Genomic DNA, 21,688 nt, shown 5'->3' with positions numbered 1-21,688 from the left:
GTGCAACAAAACACAGTATAACAATACAAAGTATTACCAGGGGAGAGCAATTACAAAAACGAGACCTCAAACCTCTTCTTTTCAAACCTAAAGTGTGAGTATTTTTGTTTAGTATAATTGGGAGGTTGTGTGATAACGCTTGATACTTATAAAAGGTTCGGAACCGTGGGATTTCCCACAAATCTTTATTTCTTGTGGGTACGTTATCGTCGCGGCGCTGCAGTGATGCTAATGACATTAGTTGATTTATTGTAGTAAGGGAGAAAAAGTAAAATGTTTTCAATAGTCGGAATTCATAAATATCCTCAATACGAAGTATTTCAAATGACCTAAAGGTACTCGTTGTAGTGGCCATTGGATCCATATTCGCAATATGACGAATTATTCGCTTTTGTATTACTAGAAGCCTGTTTAAATTTCTCTTTGTTGTTGTGCCCCATACTAAAGTACAATAATTTAGATGAGAATTAAATAACGCTTGATATATTTGAAGTTTCGCTTTCAAAGGCAGTATACTGCGGCAGTGTGCTACAGCTCCTGTAACTGAAGACAGTTTTCTACTTAGATAATTGATATGAGTATCCCAGCCTAAGCTAGAAGAGAAGTATACTCCAAGAATTTTGTGGTTGTCAACAACTTCTATTTCTAGAGTTTCTAACTTAATTGTAAGGTTCGTTTTAACTTCTTTATTCCTGGCGCGAAAAATCATTGCTTTTGTTTTGACAGCATTTATCTTCAGTAGGTTTGCTTTGGACCAAACAGACAGTTTTTCAAGTACTTCGTTACATTTCAGTATTAAATTGTCTATGTTTGTTCCAGAAATAAGTAGAGTGCTGTCGTCAGCATAGATAATAAAATCTGTTGAATTATCTATGTCTGCAATGTCATTTATACAGGCGTTGAATAATAGCGGAAAAAGAACGCTGCCTTGCGGGACTCCATATCTAATAGGTAGAATCATTGAATTATGGTTGTTTAAGTGCACAAACTGAGCTCTGTTTTCAAGGTATGTTTTGAATAAATCAATGCACTTTCCGCGGATTCCGTAAGATTGGAGTTTACTGATTAAAATTTGGTGGTCCAGGCAGTCAAATGCTTTGCTAAAATCTACAAAAACTGCAAGTGTGAACATATTGTTTTCTATGTTTTGCAAAATACTTTCTTTTATTGTTAATAGAGCCATTTCCGTCGACCTGTCTTTCCTAAAGCCGAATTTCGCGTCACTCAGAACGTTATGTCTATCAAAGAATTAACCCAGTTATTCTAACAGAGATGATTTTTTCCAGCGCTTTGGAGATGACTGGAAGAATAGATATAGGTCGATAATTTGTTGGCAAGTTGCGATCTCCGCCTTTAAACACAACTGACGTTCTAGCTATTTTCATAGCATCTGGAAATTTTCCGGACTCTAATACTAAGTTAAATATATATACAAGTACAGGCGTTATTATGCTCAAGACGGATTTAACGGGTCTTATCTGAATATTATCGGTGTCTAACGCCTTGCTGTTTGGTAAAGCCATAACTATACTGTAGACTTCAGAACCATCGGTTGGCTGTAAGAATATGCTGTCAATGATGGTGTCCCGGTGATTTCTGTTTTCGGTGGGCTCGATTTCCGTTTGAATTGGGACAGCGACATTAATGAAGAAATGATTTAAGTAGTCAGCGACTTCCTTACCGCCAAGCTCACGGCCATTTATCATTAAAGTGTCTGGCGGTGAATTTTTGCTCACACGACCTAGAACACTATTCATTACTTTCCAGGCGGCGTTAGTGCGTTGTTCAGTGATATTAGCAAAGATTTGTTCATAATATGAAATCTTCGCGTGCCACAGCTCCGCATTCAACTTATTCCGAAGGGTTTTAAAGTCTTTCAAAGTTGTATCCAATCGTGTACGTAAAAAGTATTGATAAAGGCGGTTTTTGCTTTTTATCTTTTTTATATGCTCTTTTGTCACCCAGGGCTTCCTCGCCCTTTTAGTGTGTTTAAGTGTTTTTAATGGGAAATATTTTTCATAGACAAGCATGAAAAGCTTGATAAATTCATTATAAGCTTCATCCGCGTTACCTTTTGTTTCTACTATTGACCAATCTTGGCATAATATTTCTTGTTTGAACAGCTCTAAACTGTTTTCAGTGATGTACTGAGTAGTGAAACATTTCTTTTGCTTTTCTTTTTGTATGGAATTTACGTAGTGCGCAAGGAAAACCGGGCAATGGTCACTGATGTCGGATGAAATTGTGCCTGCACTGTGTATGGTAGTATCAACATGAACTGGTGGGCGAGTTGGTCTGACATATTTTCTAGTGAAGCAGCGCAACGGCACAAGGCCAACGGAAGAAGAGGAGGGGGGAGAGGGGGGGAGAGTCAGCGCTGTGTTTGTCCTCTTCTTCCGTTGGCCTTGTGCCGTTGCGCTGCTTCACTAGAAAATATGTCAGACCAACTCGCCCACCAGTTCATATTGATACTACCATACACAGTGCAGGCACAATTTCATCCGACATCAGTGACCGACATCAGAACGGAAGAAGAGGAGGGGGGAGAGGGGGGGAGAGTCAGCGCTGTGTTTGTTCTCTTCTTCCGTTGGCCTTGTGCCGTTGCGCTGCTTCACTAGAAAATATGGTAGTATCAATGTTTGTTATTAAAAGATCAAGTACAGAAGATGTGGAACATGTAATGCATGTTGGTGTTTCAATTACATTTGTGAAACCAGACGAAAGCAGTACCATGTTAAATTCACGTGCAGGATGGATATCTTCTAAGATATTGATGTTGAAATCACACCCACCAACCAATATCAGGTTATTTTTTGAGATTTTTTGAGATTCATATAAATCTAGAAAGCGCATAATGTTACCGTTTGGTGGGCGGTATACAACAGAAATTACTTGGTTTTTATTTTGAATTGTCAGCATTTCAAAATCATCACTTATCACACTGAAATCTGTCAAAATTTCACATTTCTTTTGAGCCGAAAGAAGTATAGCCACACCGCCACCTCGTCGATTTAAGCGATTTAGAAAAAAGGTCTCGTACCCATCTATTTCCAACACAGGGCAATTGTTTGAACAATTGTTTGACATCATTATCACATCAAACTTAAAAGAAAATTGTTGCAAAAGAAGGATGATATCATCTTCTTTATGTTTAGCCGAACGTGCGTTAATATGCAAGACCGATTCACAAAAACGATGCTGAAGTTTGAGATTTGATGGTAAGACCAGTTCGCGATAATCCATTTTGGCTTCTTTTTTTTCCGTTTGTACAAGCAACTAAGCCTGCACACACTACTCATTATCAGTGGATGACGACGCAACCATAGCCTGGGCGGAAAAGGTTTTGTCAATGTCAAGTTCAGTAAGGATCTGCACAGCCGGCATGCCATCGGCTTGTTTTGCAAAGATCTTTCCGTTGCTGGTCCAGACGGATTTCCATCTGTTTTCATACTTTTTCTTGACAGTCAGCGCTAGAAGCTTCTTAAGTACTGGGCATAGGTGTTCATTGATGTAGATAGGATCTGAAGTGTTCAGGCCGATGGTGCTGTTTGTGAAACGAGTCTTTTTTGCTTTTCCGAGGACGTTGTCGCGTTTAGCGCGTGACCGGAACTGGACGATGATGTTTGCTTTATCAGGGTTTCGTGTCGGCACACGGTGGCAAGCCTCAATGTCATTCTCAGTAATTGGTTCTTTTACAGCATCACCAATCTTCGCGAGAATATCAGTGACCGATTCATCTTCACTTTTAGCCACACCCTGTATCTCGAGGTTGTTTTTTCTTGAGTACTGTTCAGAGTGGGTTTGCCGGTTTTCAAGATCTTTCAATTTGGCCTCCATCAACGTGAGCCTCGCTTGAAGTGCCTCATTTTCAGCAGCTTTCTGTCGGTTTTTGGCAACTTCATCATCCAGTTTTTGTTTTAACTCATCTATTGTTCCATGGGCGAAGTCAAGGCTTTGGGTCATATTTTTTTGTGCTCTCTGAAGATCACGGATTTCGCTACGCAAGTCTCTTTCCATCGACTCGCGGAAAACCTTAACTTCCTGTCTGATTTCCTCTTTAATCTTTGCTAGTTCGGCTTTCATATCATCCTTCATGGCAAGAAATGGTTACGTGTAGCCAAGAAAAAACGGAAAGGCAAAGACACAACGGTGCAGAAGCAAACAAGCAGCGCGATACAAAATGAACTACAGTAAAAGCAGCAGCAGCAGCAGTCGTGGTACAAAACCAAAAACTGAAATAAACTGCTCGAAAAACAGTTGTACCAACCTGTACAAAGCAGGAAACTTTTTAGCGTGTTGCCGAGGCCACAACTGCTGCTGCTATGATGCTGGGGGTCCGGCGGCAGTGGATTTTATGGTCAGTTTCCACGCAGGCGCAGAAACGGTAGAAGGCGTATCCGGTGAGTAGCTTGTGGCGCCCGAGAAGTTTAGCTGTCAAGCGATGTTGGCAGTAACCGTGCTCAGGCCAGACCAAGGGTGCGGGACAAGTGATGGCTTGGTAGATCAGCTGTACACCTGTACAAAGCAGGAAACTATTTAGCGTGTTGCCGAGGCCACAACTGCTGCTGCTATATAGCATAGACAAGGAAACTAACAATATTACTCTATGTAGTTGTGCAAAAATATATTACGCAAATCCCTGAAAGATTTGTCAGTGACGTCTGTGCCATCTTCTCCGGAAAATTTGTTAAGGAGAGATGGCAAGCAAAACTTCAGAATTTGTTTTCCGTAATTGGTGCGGCAAACGTCAACTTTCCATCTCTCCGGTTTTCGCGTACAATACACAGGATCATTCACTGGGAGCCTGGCTAGTTCAGCTAATGAATTATTGTGTTTGATTTTTTCTGATTTGTAATAGCGGATCAGTCTATAGGGGAATAGACACTGTATGCGGATGATGTTAAACGTATTAAACAATTCGGCTGTGTGTGAGTAAGGAGGCACTTTTCCAATTATGCGGATTGCACTTTTCTGTATATGTGAAAGTTTATTAATATTTCCGGCGCATTGAGGTCGTCGCGCCTTGCCAGCAGCTGATTTCGTTCACTCAAGCCACGGTTGAGCGCAGCACAATCGTGGCACGCGAATGCGCTAGTCACGTGATTTTTTTTTGTATTTCGCGGGCTTTCTTTGGAGCTCAGCAAAAAGATACCCGTGAGGTCTTCTTTAGCGCAAATAAATGGAATGGGGGTTTCTGGAGGTGCTCTACAACTTTACTGTGCACCTTTGCTGTGTAAAGTCAATATTTACGCGTTTCGAAAAATTATCTCAATTCTTAATTAATTAATTGCAAAACAAAAAAATTGCCTATGATGCGCAAGCCGGTTGGTAGACGCTTGTGAGTGGCTTCTCTGGCCTACCTCAAATATTTTGTTTGTTAACCCTTGGCTAAAGTGTATGTGCAAGCGGGGAGGCTAGAGTTGAGGCTACTGACTTGATTGGCAGTGGCTTAATATCACCAGGACCTGGAGCACTACTGCTTTTTAAAGAATCAATAACTCGTTTGATCTCGCCTTCATCGGTAGGGTGTAAAAAAAGCGTGCCTTGAATACAAGTATTAATGTAAGTGATTGGATCTAAATCTGATCTATCCCGCATCTGGTCATCGCAATTGTCAAAAAATGTCTATTAAATCTTTCACAAAGCTCAACACCAGACAACGTTTCACCCTGCGTGTTCCTTTTTGTATAACGTTGTGTCCTAGACGACAAAATGCTTACTTCTGTTTCCTTTTGATGTACTGTTATGTTTACGGTTAGAACAAGCCTTCTGTATTGCATTTCTGCATCAATTTTACATATGATTTAGAGCCTATTATTTTTTTTATCTGTATATATGTACAAGAACTGTTTATGGTGCATTTGTGGTGTAAATGACGGAAAAGATAGCCTTTTTTGTTGTATATTGCAATACCGCTCCTGCTGCTGTACCCAGGCGAGGACAAGACCCAGTCAGGAGGTTCAGCATCTCCTTTTGTCTTGACTCGTGGGCAATACCTGTATGTTGCCCGAAGGAGAAATAAACAAACAAAAAAACTCCGAGAGAGAAGTGAATTCAGGTGTCATATTGGTGACTTCTTTGTAGACCTTCCAAAATTTTTTGAGGTTGATCTGCGCTGTGAAATTTACGATTGTCGGCAGCTAGCCGCGGCCAATAGTAGTTCTCCTGGATGCGGTGCAACGTGCGAGCAATGCCGTGATGCCCTGCAGTCGGCTCATCATCATGACATAATTTTTTGTCTGAGGAGGACATTATTCTGAAAGACGAAGGACGACAGTTGGCGCTTGAACCCTCGGGGAGGCGATGCGGTCTTGCCTTTGAAATAATCAACTAGGCTTTGCAAGTCAGGATCCGAGCGCTGCTGCTGCGCGAAACTGCTGGCGCTTACCGGTCCTAGGAAAGCGTCGTCGTCTTCCTCTTCCGGTGCTGTGTCTACGGGGGCTCGCGATGAACAGTCTGCATCGGAATGCTTGCGGCCAGATTTGTAGACTACAGTTATATCGAATTCTTGAAGGCGCAGGCTCCAACGAGCAAGGCGGCCGGAGGGATCCTTCAAATTGGCCAGCCAGCACGGAGCATGGTGATCGCTCACAACCTTGATTGGTCGTCCGTATAGGTAGGGGCGAAATTTGGAAGTGGCCCAAATAATGGCGCGACATTCTTTCTCAATCGTCGAATAGTTGGCTTCAGCTTTCGACAGTGAACGGCTAGCGTACGCAGTAACTTTCTCCTGTCTGCCATTTTTCTGAACGAGGACCGCTCCTAAGCCCACACTGCTTGCAACGGTATGAATTTCGGTTTCGGCGTTTTCGTCAAAGTGCCCGAGCACAAGAGGGGACTGTAAGCGGTGCTTCAGCTCGTTGAAAGCTTCCACTTGCGGCGTTGCCACCTCTGAGACCTGGTACTGTGATGGCTGTGACATGCTCCATCTTGATGGGTATGACAGTTTCTTTAACAATCGCAATGGTAGACGAGGTGGTGGGGTTGCGCTCCATGTCCAAAGATGTAAAGATTGTGAATTACTGCCTGAATTTTGTGAAATTACCAATGCTTATGAATGTTTGACTGTGAAGGCTGGGCTAGAGGTTATCACGGTCATGTATCGCCCACCGAAGGGAAACATGAAATCTTTTATGAAATATTTTGACCTTCTAGATTATGTTCGAAGCAATAATTTTCAGCTAACATGCGGAGGTGACTTCGATAATACTTCAACTGTCATTGATTTTACTACAGCAAAATGGTGGTTTGAGCTAGTTGGTACATCTTCAAAATTTCACCAGCGCTGCGACTAGAAACAAGAACAGAGAAGAAAGGACAAGAGAAGCGCTTGTCCTTGTCTTCCTTCTCTGTTCTTGTTCCTAGTCGCAGCGCTGGTGAAATTTTGATTTTACTACCCAACTTCAGTCGTTGGGATTCATAATTGTCATCAATACACCGACTCGTGTTACTGTGTCTACTTCATCTGCTTTAGATTTGTTTATAACAAACTCAGAAACTTCTCTTTTTAGTGCTGGTGCTATAGCATCGGATGTTAGTGATCACTGTCCCATTTTATGTTCTATGACTCATTACCAAAACCTAAAAAACGTTCTGAACAAATAACCATCCAATATATGCCTCAGTGTGCTTTAGAGGCTTTCGAAATAGACATTAGCTTCCAAGACTGGTCTTCTGTGTATGACAAGTTAAATGTAAACGATGCATATGTACAATTTCTCGAGATATTTTCCACAGTCTATTCCAAACACTTTCCTATCGAGACTTTTACTCCATCAAAGAAGATAAGAAAGCCGTGGGTAACAACCGACCACTTGAAGACTATACAGAGAAAAAATACACTTTTTCACACTTTTCTAATAACGCGAAATCCTGATGCTTTGAAAAATGTCAAAGTGGTCAGAAACAAACTGAATTCTGAGCTTCGGCGGGCAAAGGTTGCTTACTTTGAAAATCTCTTTGCAAGTATTAGTAAACAACAGCCGGCCGCAGCCTGGAAAGTAATCAATAATGCTCTGGGTAGGGACAGGAAGGATGTATTACCTGATCAGATAACTCACGAAGACAACATAATTACCGGTCGAGGTCTTGCAGACTTCTTCAATAAGCACTTCATTGGAACTGCACTACAACACAAAAATTCCCAAATAAACGAAGATTTAAGTTGTTCAGGCGCCGAAAGTATATTTCTATCACCAACAGATGAAGCAGAAGTTTATAGAACGTTTATGTCACTAACAAACAGCAAAGCCCTTGATATTGATAACCTCCAAATTAAGGCTATCAATTATGTTATAGAATACCTAACACCAGTACTCACGTATATATTCAATCTTTCTCTTGAATCTGGGGAATTTCCAAATGAGATGAAGTCTCGGGTGTCAGTTGTATACAAAGGAGGGGATAAAAACATGCCAAAAAATTACCGCCCAATATCTATAATACCTACATTTGCAAAAGGATTTGAAAAGATATTCTATGACCGCTTTAACAAATTCTTTGAAAAGTTCCACCGAATTTCTAATGCTCAGTTTGGCTTCAGAAAAGGACGCTCTACTGAATTAGCATTGTTAGAACTTATGGAATACATAGTGAAAAATTTTGAAAACAAACTAATAACTGCCATCCTTTTCATCGATTTCAGTGAAGCTTTCGATTCTCTGGACCATGATATTCTAACTCATAAGCTTTCAGTTTACGGTATCAGAGGTGAGCCTCTATCCTTATTACAGTCCTACTTACCAAATAGGCAGCAATGCGTATATCTTGCCAACCATCAATCGTCCTTTTTACCACTCATCAGAGGTGTACCGCAAGGAAGTGTGCTAGGCCCTTTATTATTCAATGTGTATATCAACAGTATTGTAAACATTGATAAGACCTTAAAATTCATTATATATGCTGATGACTGCACATTACTACTCTCTGGTGTAGATGTAACTAAACTAATGATCAAATGTAACCAATTACTTGATACCCTTCATCAGTGGTGTGGTCAAGATCAATCCTACAAAATTAAAAGGGTTGGTATTTCGACCAAAAAACAAGGCTGTCATTAAAATCGTTCATGAACACTACGGCATCTCTCGTAGCCTGAGTCGCTTTGGGACGTTAAACCCCTAAACCAAACCAAACAAACCATGAACACACCATACTTGGGGAAACATTTTCTTCTAACCTTACTTGGGATTCACACGTTCAAAAGTTAACTAATAGTCTCTCGTAAGTGACAGGCGCAATCTGTCGCTGCCGCTCTTTTTTTCCTTGTAAAATAAAACTTCAAATATATAATACGCTATTTGCCTCACGCATCAATTACTGTTCCTTAGTTTGGCTCACAACTACTAAAACAAACATAGAGAAAATTTCACTGCTCCAAAAGAAAGCCATTCGTCATATTGCGAATCTTGATTACTTAGGTCATACTCGACAAGCTCTCCAGGCATATAATGTAAGGATTCAAAATATGTACGAATTGCGAATTCTGTTGTCATATTATTTCCCTTCCAGCTTCAGATCAATGGTAGAAGGTACCACACTGCTAAAAGAAAATAGCCATCCAGTAAACACACGCAACACAGACAAATGGCTAGTACCTTTTATTCGAACAGACTACAGGCTGCAGGCACTCGAATACAATCTCCCCACAATTCTCAACAAATACAAAGACACGAATAAATCTACCAAAGCTACACTACGTCATTACTTTGTAATGATGTAACCTGATATTCTTTCTCTTAGCTGAAAATTTCTTTCCAATTTTCCTCAGTTTGTTTTACAAATTTCTCGTTTAAAGCGTTAATAAATTATGTAAGATTTGCTGTCATTTATTGAGTTGATTGTATGCATATTTCCTTGCAGTTAGTGATACTTGCCGAATTGATGTGTTTGGTGTCCTTTTAATATAACTATATGTTCACTGCATTTACTTGAATCCATGATACTCTTTTGTTTCGTTTTAACATGTATCAACTATTTGCTTCTCGATGTCTATGGATATTCTTTTAATGTGTGCTGTTATGCCTTGTAACGGCTGGCTGGGCCTTGTCAAGCTGTTTACGCACAGCTTTTAGCCCAGGCAGCCGACCAGAACCTTCTGGGAAATAAAACTGTATTGAATTGAATTGAATTTCCCATTTAAATGGCACGTCAGCCTTGGCAAGTTTCGTCAAAGGTTCAGCGATGCGCGAAAGGTTCTTGACGAATCACTGGTAATAAGCGCACAATCCAAGGAATCTGCGTATAGCTTTCTTGTCATTAGGCTGTGGAAACTCTGCGATCGAAGCCGTCTTCTGAGGGTCTGGGCGAACTCCATCCTTGCTTACGACGTGACCAAGGAACAGCAGCTCCTCGTACGCGAAGTGGCACTTCTCTGGTTTCAGTGTTAGTCCTGAAGACTTGATTGTTTCCAGCACTGTCCGAAGCCTTCTTAGATGGTCTTCAAAGCTTGAGGAGAAGACAACAACGTCATCTAGGTAGACTAGACAAATCTGCCACTTCAAGCCTGCGAGCACCGTATCCATTACTCGCCGGAACGTCGCTGGGGCAGAGCAGAGGCCGAATGGCATCACCTTGAACTCGATGAGTCCGTCTGGCGTGTTTAAAACAGTCCTCTCGCGATCTCTTTCGTCGACTTCAATTTGCCAGTAGCCGTTCTTCAGGTCCATCGATGAGAAGTACTTAGTGTTGCATAGCCGATCCAATGTGTCGTCGATGCGGGGGAGGGGGTAGACATCCTTCTTCGTAATGCTATTCAGGCGGCGGTAATCGACGCAAAAGCGAAGGGTGCCGTCTTTCTTTTTCACTAGGACGACCGGTGCTTCCCAGGGGCTCCTCGATGGGTGGATGACGTCGTCACGAAGCATTTCCTCAACTTGCGTGCGGATAGCTTGGCGTTCTAGCGCGATACGCGGTAGGGGCTCTGTCGCAGTGGTCGGGCGTGTTCGTCTGTGACAATGCGGTCACAGACGAGCTGGCAGACATCAGAGACATATTTTCCCTCCCCGACCAACCCGTAGAACCATCTGACCGAGGCCAGCAACCCACGTTTGATATCAACCCAGCATTACCCCGGAGCAGGCAAGACCAAATACGCAGTCTTCTTCAAAGGTACAGCGATTGCTTCTCATCGGTATCGAATGTGCGGCGAACCCGGCTAACCCAGCACCTCCACCAGATGCCACGTTGTAGTGACGGCAGTCCAGCGGTCAGGAATACACCAACATGACTTGGAAACGAAGCTCTTTATTTGGGCTGTCTTGCGCCCGCAATAGAACTGAATCACTCGGCGGCGGCGTAAGCAACAAACGTGCTTGTCAGTCGTCGAACTACGAATGTCCGCCGCTCGCGGCATCGCTCAATTTAAAGCCAACAAGGATACTTCGAGATAACAGGTCAAGATCATCTACAGTAATCTAGAAAAACGTAGAGGCAGCTCTTCATGGCTGTGATCAATCGAGATTTGTCCGGTCGCTTCTCGCGTCAGAAACAAAAATGATAACCCCCCTTTCCTGCGGCCTTGAGCGCGAACGAACGGGCACTACAATGATACGTAGCAATATCATGTTTAACTAAAGACTGTAAAAAAGGGGACGTACAATTGCGGCAAAGAAGAAAAAACACGCAGTGTAGAAAACATTTTTACAGAAATGCACACTTTCAGTGAGGTAAAAAAAATAGCGTTATCTGCACACTTAACTAATCAATTGTGTTTAGAAGAAGAGGCCAGGTGTAACTAATGCTCTGCCGTCCGCAATTTGTTCGGGTTTACGGAATGATGAGATGATTTTGTGATTGTGAGACTTGCGTTCAAGCCTGTACAGTTCCTTGAAGAAAATAGCTGTATTTATGGCTGTAGTCCTGTAGCGCCTTAACAATGTTTGTTTGTATTGCTGCGGAATAGGAATTATATGCAATTTGCGAAAAATCGCTTCTGTTGGTGCGTCTCGAGGTGGACCGACTCACCAGCCACGTTACGACCGAATGTTCGCCCACGCAAGGGTAAAGGAGATACTCCACGGCCGGACGGGACGAGATGTGGGAGAAAGTTTTCCGCCCCGCTGGCGAAGAGCGGAGGCCCCGCCGAAACGTCAGCACGCGTCCAGTTTCCCAGCCCAAGAGAGAGTCGCCTCCGCTGCGCGCGCAGCAATGACGCCGTCCATGGCGCTCGTATTGCTGCGACGCTGGCGCCTTCCCTTTTGTTAGTGCAAGTAACTAACCAGGGAGAGTGCATCACGGGAACGCAAACCAGATGGGATAGCGGGGCGCATCCCTGCAACCCATGTAACCAATATTTTGACTTTGTCTCCAGACAACCCGCGGTATATCTAGTATTTACGGTAGGAAAAATATTTATTTATATGTTTATTTATTTCTTTATTTCTTTATTTATTTATTTATTTACAGAATACTGCAGGCCCTTCGGGGCCCTTGCAAGAGGGGCGATACAAAGTAATACAGATACAAAAAGCACCATAAGAAAAGAAAGTATCAGAAAATAACACATATACGCGATAAGCTGCATGCCGGCAATCTTCTATCTGTTCAATATCCACTCTTTTTTTGCTTATTTTGCTGCTCTTGAAGAAACAGCTGACCTTGCTCCCCAATAAGTATTTTTCGTCTTTGACGGTATATCTACTTTGTGCGCCTTTGTCATTAAATAAATATTTGAAATGAGTTTCCTATGCACTAGTTTATCTCTTAGGCTACCTGCGCCAGTCCCTAAACTTCGCACAATTTGAAAACCTTGCTTTGATTGAAGTCGTTCCATTTTTAACAAGGTTTAACTTCTTTACGAATTGGAACTTCTTACTGATGGCCTTCTTGTTCGTGTTTTCACGAAACACATTCCAAAGGACGATGAAAAAGGCGCCGATTTTTCCTCCAGTATAAGTAGAATACGATTTTTTGTAACGAAGTCGAGCGTATTTCCCAGTGCTTGTTTCGTTGTTGCCGAAAAGGGCTTGTGACGTCTCTTCACTGAGCTGTCTGCCCTTTTTGAAAGCTATTATCTTAATTCTGGCAATCTCCTCTCTTGCTCATGCTTCAAATTACTGCTCACAATCCGGTAGGCATGTTTTTTTTATGGCGCCACAAGGTCACGTGAGCTAGGTGGCCCACTCAGGTTGCTTCTCCGGCGGGTGGCCACCCTACGCCACCCGATTTTTCGTTGACAACGCCTACAGCGCCGAAGCCGGATTTTCTGTGTAACGGGTATTTCACGCTGTCGCGTTAAAGGTATACAAAAATTCTTCATTAGCTCTCTCTCCAGCACAGAACTTCAAAGTTCTTTTCAAACAGCAGGCACCAGAGGGATCCAAGCGCGTGGGCGAAATTCGGTCCAGCGAATTTCGGAGCAGCAAGTGCGGCGCATATAGGAAGCAGGGAGATGAGTGTTCGCGGTGGCTGTATGCAAAAAATCGGGAGGCGATTTTTTAAATGTTTTTTCTGCACAAATTACCGAATTTGTCCACTGATTGCAGTTTAGGACTTCTTTTTCTTCGAAACATCGGAAATAACTGCACCTACTTCCCTGCCTGCTATCCCCAACAGCACTCGTTTCGTAAGCTGCCCTTGGGACTCGTGATGTCTGCCGTACTCTGGGCAGGCATTCGTTGCTCTCAGAACTCGCTAGGTGGCTGTGGATGCTAGCAGGGTGCGCGAACACGACGAAAATATATGCGACTGTGTTGCAATTCGCAAAAACCACGGTGTTCAAAACGATTGCATGAGCCATGTGAAAGAGATGCGTGCGTGCTAGTCACCAAGCTATCACAAGCGCTCGACATTATCGCGAGGTACACAAAAAGAGGACAACATGCGCAGAAGGCAACAGCAGGACGACGCTTGCTGTTATCGTAGAACAGTGTCAGTCAGCCTCGCTGTCCGACTACCTTTCTGATGCAGCGATCGTCCCAGGCGAAGCGCTGAATTTCCGGGTATCGCCGAGCGAGGTAATTTATTCAAAGAAGAAGGGCTGTGTGGGAAACTTGAGGGCCTTGAGGCCGAAAAGGTTGAAGAGCAAACGCTGGGGGTTAACAGAGGAATGACGATTCAAACTAAAGTTGTCCGATGGCGGGTATGGAAACTACCACTTCAGATAATCTGGTTGCCGTCACTGGTGACTGAACGCATGCCACGCCGCAATACTTTGTACATGTCATTTTGCCAAGCTGGATGACCCGACAGAGGCAGGGGCAGGCCCCTTCGAAAATCTTCGCAGTCAGAAATGCGTTGCCTGTTGGACTCACTCTAGATGAATGTTTTGCGAAGCTTTCTCCGCAGCCAGAGTTCGCAATGGCGCAGAATTGTAAACAATGTAAACATTGGCATGCGTGATTCCAATTCTTCGCAAGCAAGATGATGGGCCCACGGAATTTGCACACTATAACTCGTTCTCGTTTGGGAATAGAGTGATGAGGACAATAAAGGAAGCACACTGCTCGGGAAAGAAAGTTCAATTAGAATCCTTGTTTCATAAAAGCGCGCATGGTTTGGACAGACTGCGTCCATATTGCCGCCTGTTGTCTTAGGCCCACGTAGCACGCACAGTGTTTGTCAAAAGTAACCAGGCATCATGGTTTGCGTCTAGCTCGTACAGTGGAGCCCTTACAGCTTCCGTGAAGTTGAAATGGTCTTTAAATGGAAGGACTGGGGGTCTTCTTACCTTCCAACACCTTTTGCTCGTTAGGAAAGCCACAAGGGCTCCACTATACAAGCTTTAAGCAAACCGTGCAGCCTGGTTACTTTTGACAAAGACGATACAAGCGCTTTTCTTTAGCCCCGTGCCTTTTACGTCGCAGGCGCTGTACGTTGGAGTCTGGATGCTCGGCAGCAAGCGGCTACAGGTAAGACTGCACTGCACTGCACTGCCTCGGGAGCAGCATATAAAAGTGAGAAAACGGATAAAGGCAAGACAAAAAGGCACCTTTCGGAGGCAGCCTGGTGCAGAGACAAAATTTTCCGTCCCACGTTTTCACTGTGCAGTATTACCTAAACACAGGCGCTGTCTCCGAAAGATTTTTGCAGAAATGATTTGCGTGCACAAAGTCTCCCTTCCTGACGTCAGACATGGCCTATTTATTGCGGAGAAGCTTGCATCGAAGTTGACGCCCAGCGGAATTCGAACAAACAACAACGTGGGCAGAGTATCCCTGATAGTCGTTTCTGTCTGCCTCAGTGGGGAGAGCTTCGCACTGCTACTATAGCGTTGTGTGACGTCATTTTAGGCATAGCGCTCCCGTAGGCTCGCAACTAACGTGGACTCGAAACTTCGTAGTCTAAGCAGGTTTCAACGGTTTCCAGAAAATTCAGGGCCCCGTCAGCAGAAATAAGCAGTAATCACTTCTATGTAAATTCGGTGTCACAGGACGCGCTTGCCATTCGTGGAGGAGCAACATCGGGATGCCATTTGCAAATTAAGGCGGAAACCTGGGCTAGTTAAGAAACTTGTGAAAAGGGGTATTGCTATGAATACCTTCCGCGCTGCTCTCCATAAGTCGTGCGAGCATTGTATCACCGAAAGTGTGACACCGCAAAAGCTTCGCTTAGAGAACGCCGGGTTTTCAGAGGAAACTCTGACATCTGTTGCGGAAAAGCTGCTGAAAAAAGTGAGAACTGGGAAGCAACAAAACCGTGAAGATCCCCAACGATGGACTCAACTTGTGGCTATGCCGTAGGTGCACAATATTTCGCACCGTCTAATAAAGGTGGCGAAGAAGTGTGGCGTCAATCTTGTATTGAGTGCCCCGAAGAAACTTGTGTGCTTTTGCCCGCTCGTGAACGGCGAGGTTAGGAATCCAATGTGCGCTACGAACCACCAAAAGAAGTTCGTAAAATGCAAAATTGGTGTTGTCTATAAAATCCCGCTCACTTGTGGCGAGGCTTATATTGGGCAATCAGGACGATGCATAAATGAACGGCTGAGAGAGTACCGCTTGGCAACGGAATCCATATCGACGGGGGGGAATCTCGCTTCTCACTGCAAACGCTGTTTTATCGAACGGTGCCCTGGCGACCCTGACCCTGTACCTCGCACACCAATCTTTCAAGAAACAAGCATTTTAGGTACAATAAAAACGCAACCGGAACGTGAAATTTTCGAAGCTATGTGCATTGATAAAGAAGGTTCGAAATCCGTCAGCACCCCGTCTGTAAATCTATCAAAAAATGAAATGTTGTTCGTGAAGCGTGACGTTTCTACTGCGCTTGTGTGAGTGTCAGAATTTTTTAGATGTCTTATATTGATTGTTTTTCGAACAGACGGCAGTTGAAGACTAGCGTCTGTCCTGTGTATTTGTGTTCTTTGCCTCGTGTGTTCCCTAAGCGCTAGCAAAAATGATTCCAAGCCCTTCACAAAGTTTAGCATCAAGCGCAAGTGTCCGAAAAAATTTTAGAGTGCCTGCATTCCTGCAATTGTTTGTTTGTTTGTTTATTTGTTTGTTTGTTTGTTTGTTTATGCTATTAATCATATTGAAGGGTCAATTTAGAAATGTATTCGCTCTCTCTAGTAGCTCCGCACAAAAGCCAGCGATCCAAACCCACTGCCTATTAAACCCGCTGCAGAGAAATGGACATCAGTTTTAATGTCCTTCTAGACGTACTGACAACATGTCCTACAAACACCCGGTTTGAATGTTCACTGAAACGAATGCCAACGTCCTATTTGCAAAAACTGTTGCCTAGTTTAGTTTTCGAAGGTAAATCCGTCTAAAAGTGACTCATAGAAAAAAAGATGTATAGCATACTCCACGAATAAAGTGCTCCTTACACTTACTTAGCCACGACGAATAATTTTTCCTTGGTGGGCCACAGCAATGACGTTGTTCGAATCACGTTTCTGATATAATCTCTGGCGAAAATTGCAGTCATGGACTCCACCTGCCCCACCCCTCCAAGCAAGCTAGAAATGGTAGTCGAGTGCGCTGGCGAAAATAGAGCAGGATGATGCCGAGTTAGGGTCCGCGAGAATCGCAACATTTTTACAGCTTTCTTTCTAAACGCAGGACGCTTGCTCCTTCAGGCCGATCTTCTATCAGTGGATGCTGGTGTGTATAATTTGTTCTTTTAGCTCAAACTCCACCTTGTTGCTCTGTCGGTATTTTCCACGCCTGTAGTAGTTGGTGGAGAGCACCAACGGCATGCCCCGCTCTGCTGCATGCAACGAATTGTAATCAGCATTGGTTTGGATATATTCAGAGACTTTGCGCACCTCACTGGGCACATGCTTGGTGATCGCACTTCTGAAAGCTCGATTTCGTCGCCATTAAATGTACTCCGTTCAGCATACTCGCACATGTTCATATATTCATTAGTAGAGTCTTATTTTTATATTCTAAGAAATAAGAACAAATATATCTTTCACTGGCGTGACATTGTAGATATAGGTAATGGGTGACTTTTTAGGCGGCAAAGGCAATCTTGACGTTTTGTCTTCAAGCACAAGCAAACCACCACAGCCATTGCCTTCTCAGGGTTAACAAGAAAAATCTTCCCTTGCCGGTTTTTTGAACAATGTGCCTAATTTCTAAAAAGGGAACCCATAAAACAAATTGGTGCCCGTGGCAATACAAGTACGAAGCATAACTTATTCCACGGTGCACTTTTGCTTTTGCTTCATTTGCTTTGAACTCCTTTTTTTGTTGCGAAAGCAACACTACGCTAGTCGCCCAGCCATTTTGCAGAGCTCTGGAAAGGCCAAGCAGCGCATGCGCGAGGAGCGGGTGACGTCACATGGCGCACAGTTGGCGTAAGTCTAGGTGGTGATGACCGCGGCCGCCGCCCTCTCTCTCTCTCCCCCTCTCTGATGTGCAGTAGCGATTGCGCATCGCCACCTGCGTGGTTTGTGGTGTATTTATATAATTGGCAGTGGCTTAGCTCTGCTATGCCAAGATATACATGGCGTGAGTTGAGGGCGAGGTGTCCACATCTCGGTGGACATCTGGACCAGAGGGAAGGCGCCCAACTTCCCTCTTGGAACAGTGGACACCTCAGCCATGCTTTAAGCTGAGTGGCGGTAGTGACAGGTGTGCGCTGCATGTGTTGGCATTGACAACGTTGTACCAGAGACGCGGCGCTGAAGCCATAGGCCGTTGGCGTTCGTTGTGCTCATTTGCGTTGGCGATGACGACGTTTTACACTCCGATCATTTTAAGGAAAGGAAGTCGAGCGCGCGCGGCGAGGCACGCCAGCTGTGCGCAGTGACGTCACTTGCTCCTCGAGCATGCGCAGTATGGTCGTGCAAGATCGCGCCAAACGGCGAGACTGTGCGCAGCGTAGCTCACGCAACAATAAGTGGCTACGCGCAGATGTTGCTTTCGCAACCCTCCAGGTTTAACCAGAGCTAAACCACAGCCAATTTTTGTTCCTTGTTTTTTGAGGGCGACAACGAGTGCCCAGTTGTCTGAGAAAGTGCTCGGCTCTGGCTTTAGCACCTTGTCGTGCAGTGTGTTTGCGGGCAGCGCACCCAGGTCTTTAGCTACCTATTTGAATCGCCACACGTTTTCAGTTCTAATCTCCCGCATTCAGAGCGTGGTACTTCAGCTAGGCCTCATCCGTGCCACCCCAGCCAGCCGACTGCTGTTGGAAGTCGCCGCTGGTGGCTTTATCATAACTTCGCCGAACTGTAGTGTTCAGGCGCCAAGCCATTGCAGGGTGTTGCCATGAGGGGCGCTCGTATGCTTTCGGCTGGGTCTTTTTTCGAACCCCCGCCTTTAGTGTGAGGCGCGGGGCACAGCCAAGCGTAAGGGGCGGTCACATGAGCGCGGACACTACGGAGAGACGCCGCTGGCGCTCGGAACGCAGGCAGGGGAGCTCCTGTCAGCCGCTGGAGCTGTGAAAGTAACTGGGGAGCAGATCACGAGGACGGCGTTGCACTGCCTGCCTTGCGGGTTCTCTCTCTCCCTGTGTGCGGCAGCGCGCACTGCGGTTAGCATTCAGCAACTGGTAAGCGTGTGATTTTAAGAGGTGAACTCATGCGAAGGCATCTTCGCATGTGTGGCTTAGCAGCCTTATTCCGCGGATCCTAAGAGAAGATTTCGGAATCATCACACTTTAGCACAACAGGAGGCAGACGAAGGACACATTCTTTCGAGGGGCGAGTTTATCCAGTTTGGAAAGCAACCGCAGACGGTTGCACACGTGCCGGAAATTGTCTTTCCAGTATACGTCTCAAGCCAGTGCCGTCCGAGCATGGAACACCGCCGTGTTTTCTTTTGATGGGGCTACGTCAAGAAGTAGAGCGCAAATAAAAAAGATATGCAGGATGAACTCCATGAAAATTTCTATTCTGCAAGACATCCTTTCCCGATAGACATCCTTTAATGACTCTTTAAAAAGCGTTAGCTCCTATTAATCAGTTAGTAAGTTCGCTTACTAGCGCTGCTTAAATTTGAAGAAAAGAAAATCCTATTCATCACGTTTCTCGCTTTCTTGGGGTCTGCTGCCACCTCCTTTGGCGTGAAATTTTCTGTCCAAGGAATTTAAGATGGCGGCCCTCATAGTAAATCGATATAGCAACTCAATTGATGATTGATTGATGACGTCATTAGTATATCGTAACGTCATTAGGTAACGTTACTGGTTTTGTGACGTCATAATTAACTAGTCGCACGACTATGTTTAATCGCTTTTAACTCAGTAATTAATGAGGCATCAAACAACGAATCGGATATTTGGAATCCTCTATTTGTAGAACAGGTTAGACACCTCAAATTAACTAATGAAGTTAATATTCAGTTAGGGTTATGCTTATAATTAATTGCTTATGATTGCTTATAATTAATTGCTTATGAAACCGATAACGTCATGATATAACGGATATTCGTAAAGGGCTCGATGAGTAGGACATGTTACACGCCAGTATTGTCTAATTAGGTTCATATTTACTTGTGGTTAGGCTTAACATGGCGGCCATGCCGTCAGCATTCGGCAGCTCACGATTTCATACCTCATGGCGACCGGGCACCTACCGCCTTGAGATAAGGAAAAATGACCCTCTAAAGAGTCTTTTTCGGCCCAAATTGGTCAGAAATATACGACTTCAAGGCGGTCGGCGCCCGCTCGCCGTAAGATATGAAAAAGTAGCCTAACCGCGCAGCAATAAATAAAATTGACGATAGATGGCACTACCGAACAGCTAACGCTCGATATTTCAACGTCTTCCAGACGGTGGCGGCATTTTTTTTTTATGGTACCGGCAGCCCAAAGCGCTTCCGGTGGATGAACTTCCGGTGCACTGGGCGCCCGGGCAGGTGTTTGTCTCATTCATTTTCCTGTGTGCATTCACTGAAATGAGAAACATATCAGGCAGGTTTATTCAATACGAACCCTATAGAATGAACCAAAAAGGTCAGCCGAATTCCAATGTCGCTGCTGCGTGGATAGTGAAGAAAACGGACGGCTCTGCATGCTTTAGCTTCGTGGATGATATTGAAAGAAGGTTTGAGGACGGGCTGGTTCCTGGCACAAAATTTCGTTGGAAAAGGATATTACTCCGTAATGTCAGAGTTTCGTTTTGTTGGGTTTCAAAATTCGGTATAACTTGACAAAAAGGCGGACGGCATTGCAATTGCATCAAGGTCCAGCGCCTAGCTAAAAAAAGAAATTACGACGCACTGAAACAACCATGTTGCATTTGCAGTCCTTTCAGCACGTTTATACCTTCGACAGAACCGACCGCAACACCAGCTTTTACTGCTTCGAATCTAACATTTGCTGCTGCGCTTACGGCTGCAGTGGATTGAAACACATGCCCTTTTGATTGAGTAAGGTAGCTTTGTCACCAGAATAGCGCCACTCATTACGATCCACTTTAATACGTTATTTGAAGCAGCTGCATCTCAGCACGAAGCGTTAGCTAGGACAGTCATCTTGTTGACTGCTGAGAGCCATTATTACTTTAGGACAAAGGATTGACAAGTACGCCGTCTGAAGCCTTTGCAAACCGGTTTTCATACCCTCAAACAAACGACCGCTCAGTAAGCATATACGTAGAATTTTTTTCGGGAAAACACTAGAGAATATTTCCACCTCCAGATGTATCCCGTAAGGATCGTTCTGCTTGAACTCAAGGAAAATACTCTGGTTAGCACTAACTGAGCGCAACTATGTGACTACACCCTCAAGACACGCATTGCTCTAAAGCCTTCAATATTCGAAAGAACTGGCTAAGGTTTATAACCTCACAAAGTGCCACACAAGGGATTTCGGTTTTCTAGCTCAACGTGCCCTGACGAACGGTATGCTCGAGTGAAGTTTAATCATTCAATACAAGGGACAAGAAAAGAAGGGACACAGGACGAGCGCTGTCCTGTGTCCCTTCTTTTCTTGTCCCTTGTAGTTCGCGCTGTTCAAATCATGATTAATCATTGAATGTTTTTTTTTTACTTTGCAGCCCTGCTGGCTCAAGCTGGTGCGTCCGAAAGTTGAGATACCCTACTTAATAAGGGGGTAAATGCTCATCGTGGGTGTCCAATACACGTGGCCATCAACTGCTAAGATATTGTTCTGTTTCGTTTGAATAAAACAAATCTAAATAATAAACATGAGCAGATGTGGGCGCTCGTGAGCTGTCCTCTAGGTGCATTTTCTTTTAAAGGTTTCGAGAGGAAATCTCTCTATTTGCCGCGCCAGCTATACCGTTTTCAAACTTGCTTTGCTTCAGATGATGATGATGAAAACGTTTATT

General features: G+C 44.2%; 1 protein-coding gene across 1 annotated transcript in view; it reads left to right on the top strand.

The window, feature by feature from the left end:
* The window catches only part of LOC149326685 (uncharacterized), a 47,593-nt gene extending 26,111 nt beyond the window's left edge, over positions 1-21,482 (top strand). The window contains exons 4-6 of the mRNA XM_089565147.1: positions 14,805-14,849; positions 17,007-17,048; positions 21,395-21,482. Of these exons, the coding sequence (XP_089421273.1) occupies positions 14,805-14,849; positions 17,007-17,048; positions 21,395-21,454 (147 nt within the window). The 3' untranslated portion in view covers positions 21,455-21,482. The remainder of the gene's footprint in view (positions 1-14,804; positions 14,850-17,006; positions 17,049-21,394) is intronic.
* The last annotated feature ends 206 nt before the right edge of the window (positions 21,483-21,688 follow it).

This window comes from Amblyomma mixtum, chromosome 10 (genome assembly GCF_055824585.1).
Source record: "Amblyomma mixtum isolate Tamu chromosome 10, ASM5582458v1, whole genome shotgun sequence".
NCBI lineage: Eukaryota > Metazoa > Arthropoda > Arachnida > Ixodida > Ixodidae > Amblyomma > Amblyomma mixtum.
This window is presented reverse-complemented; position numbering and strand designations above follow the sequence as displayed.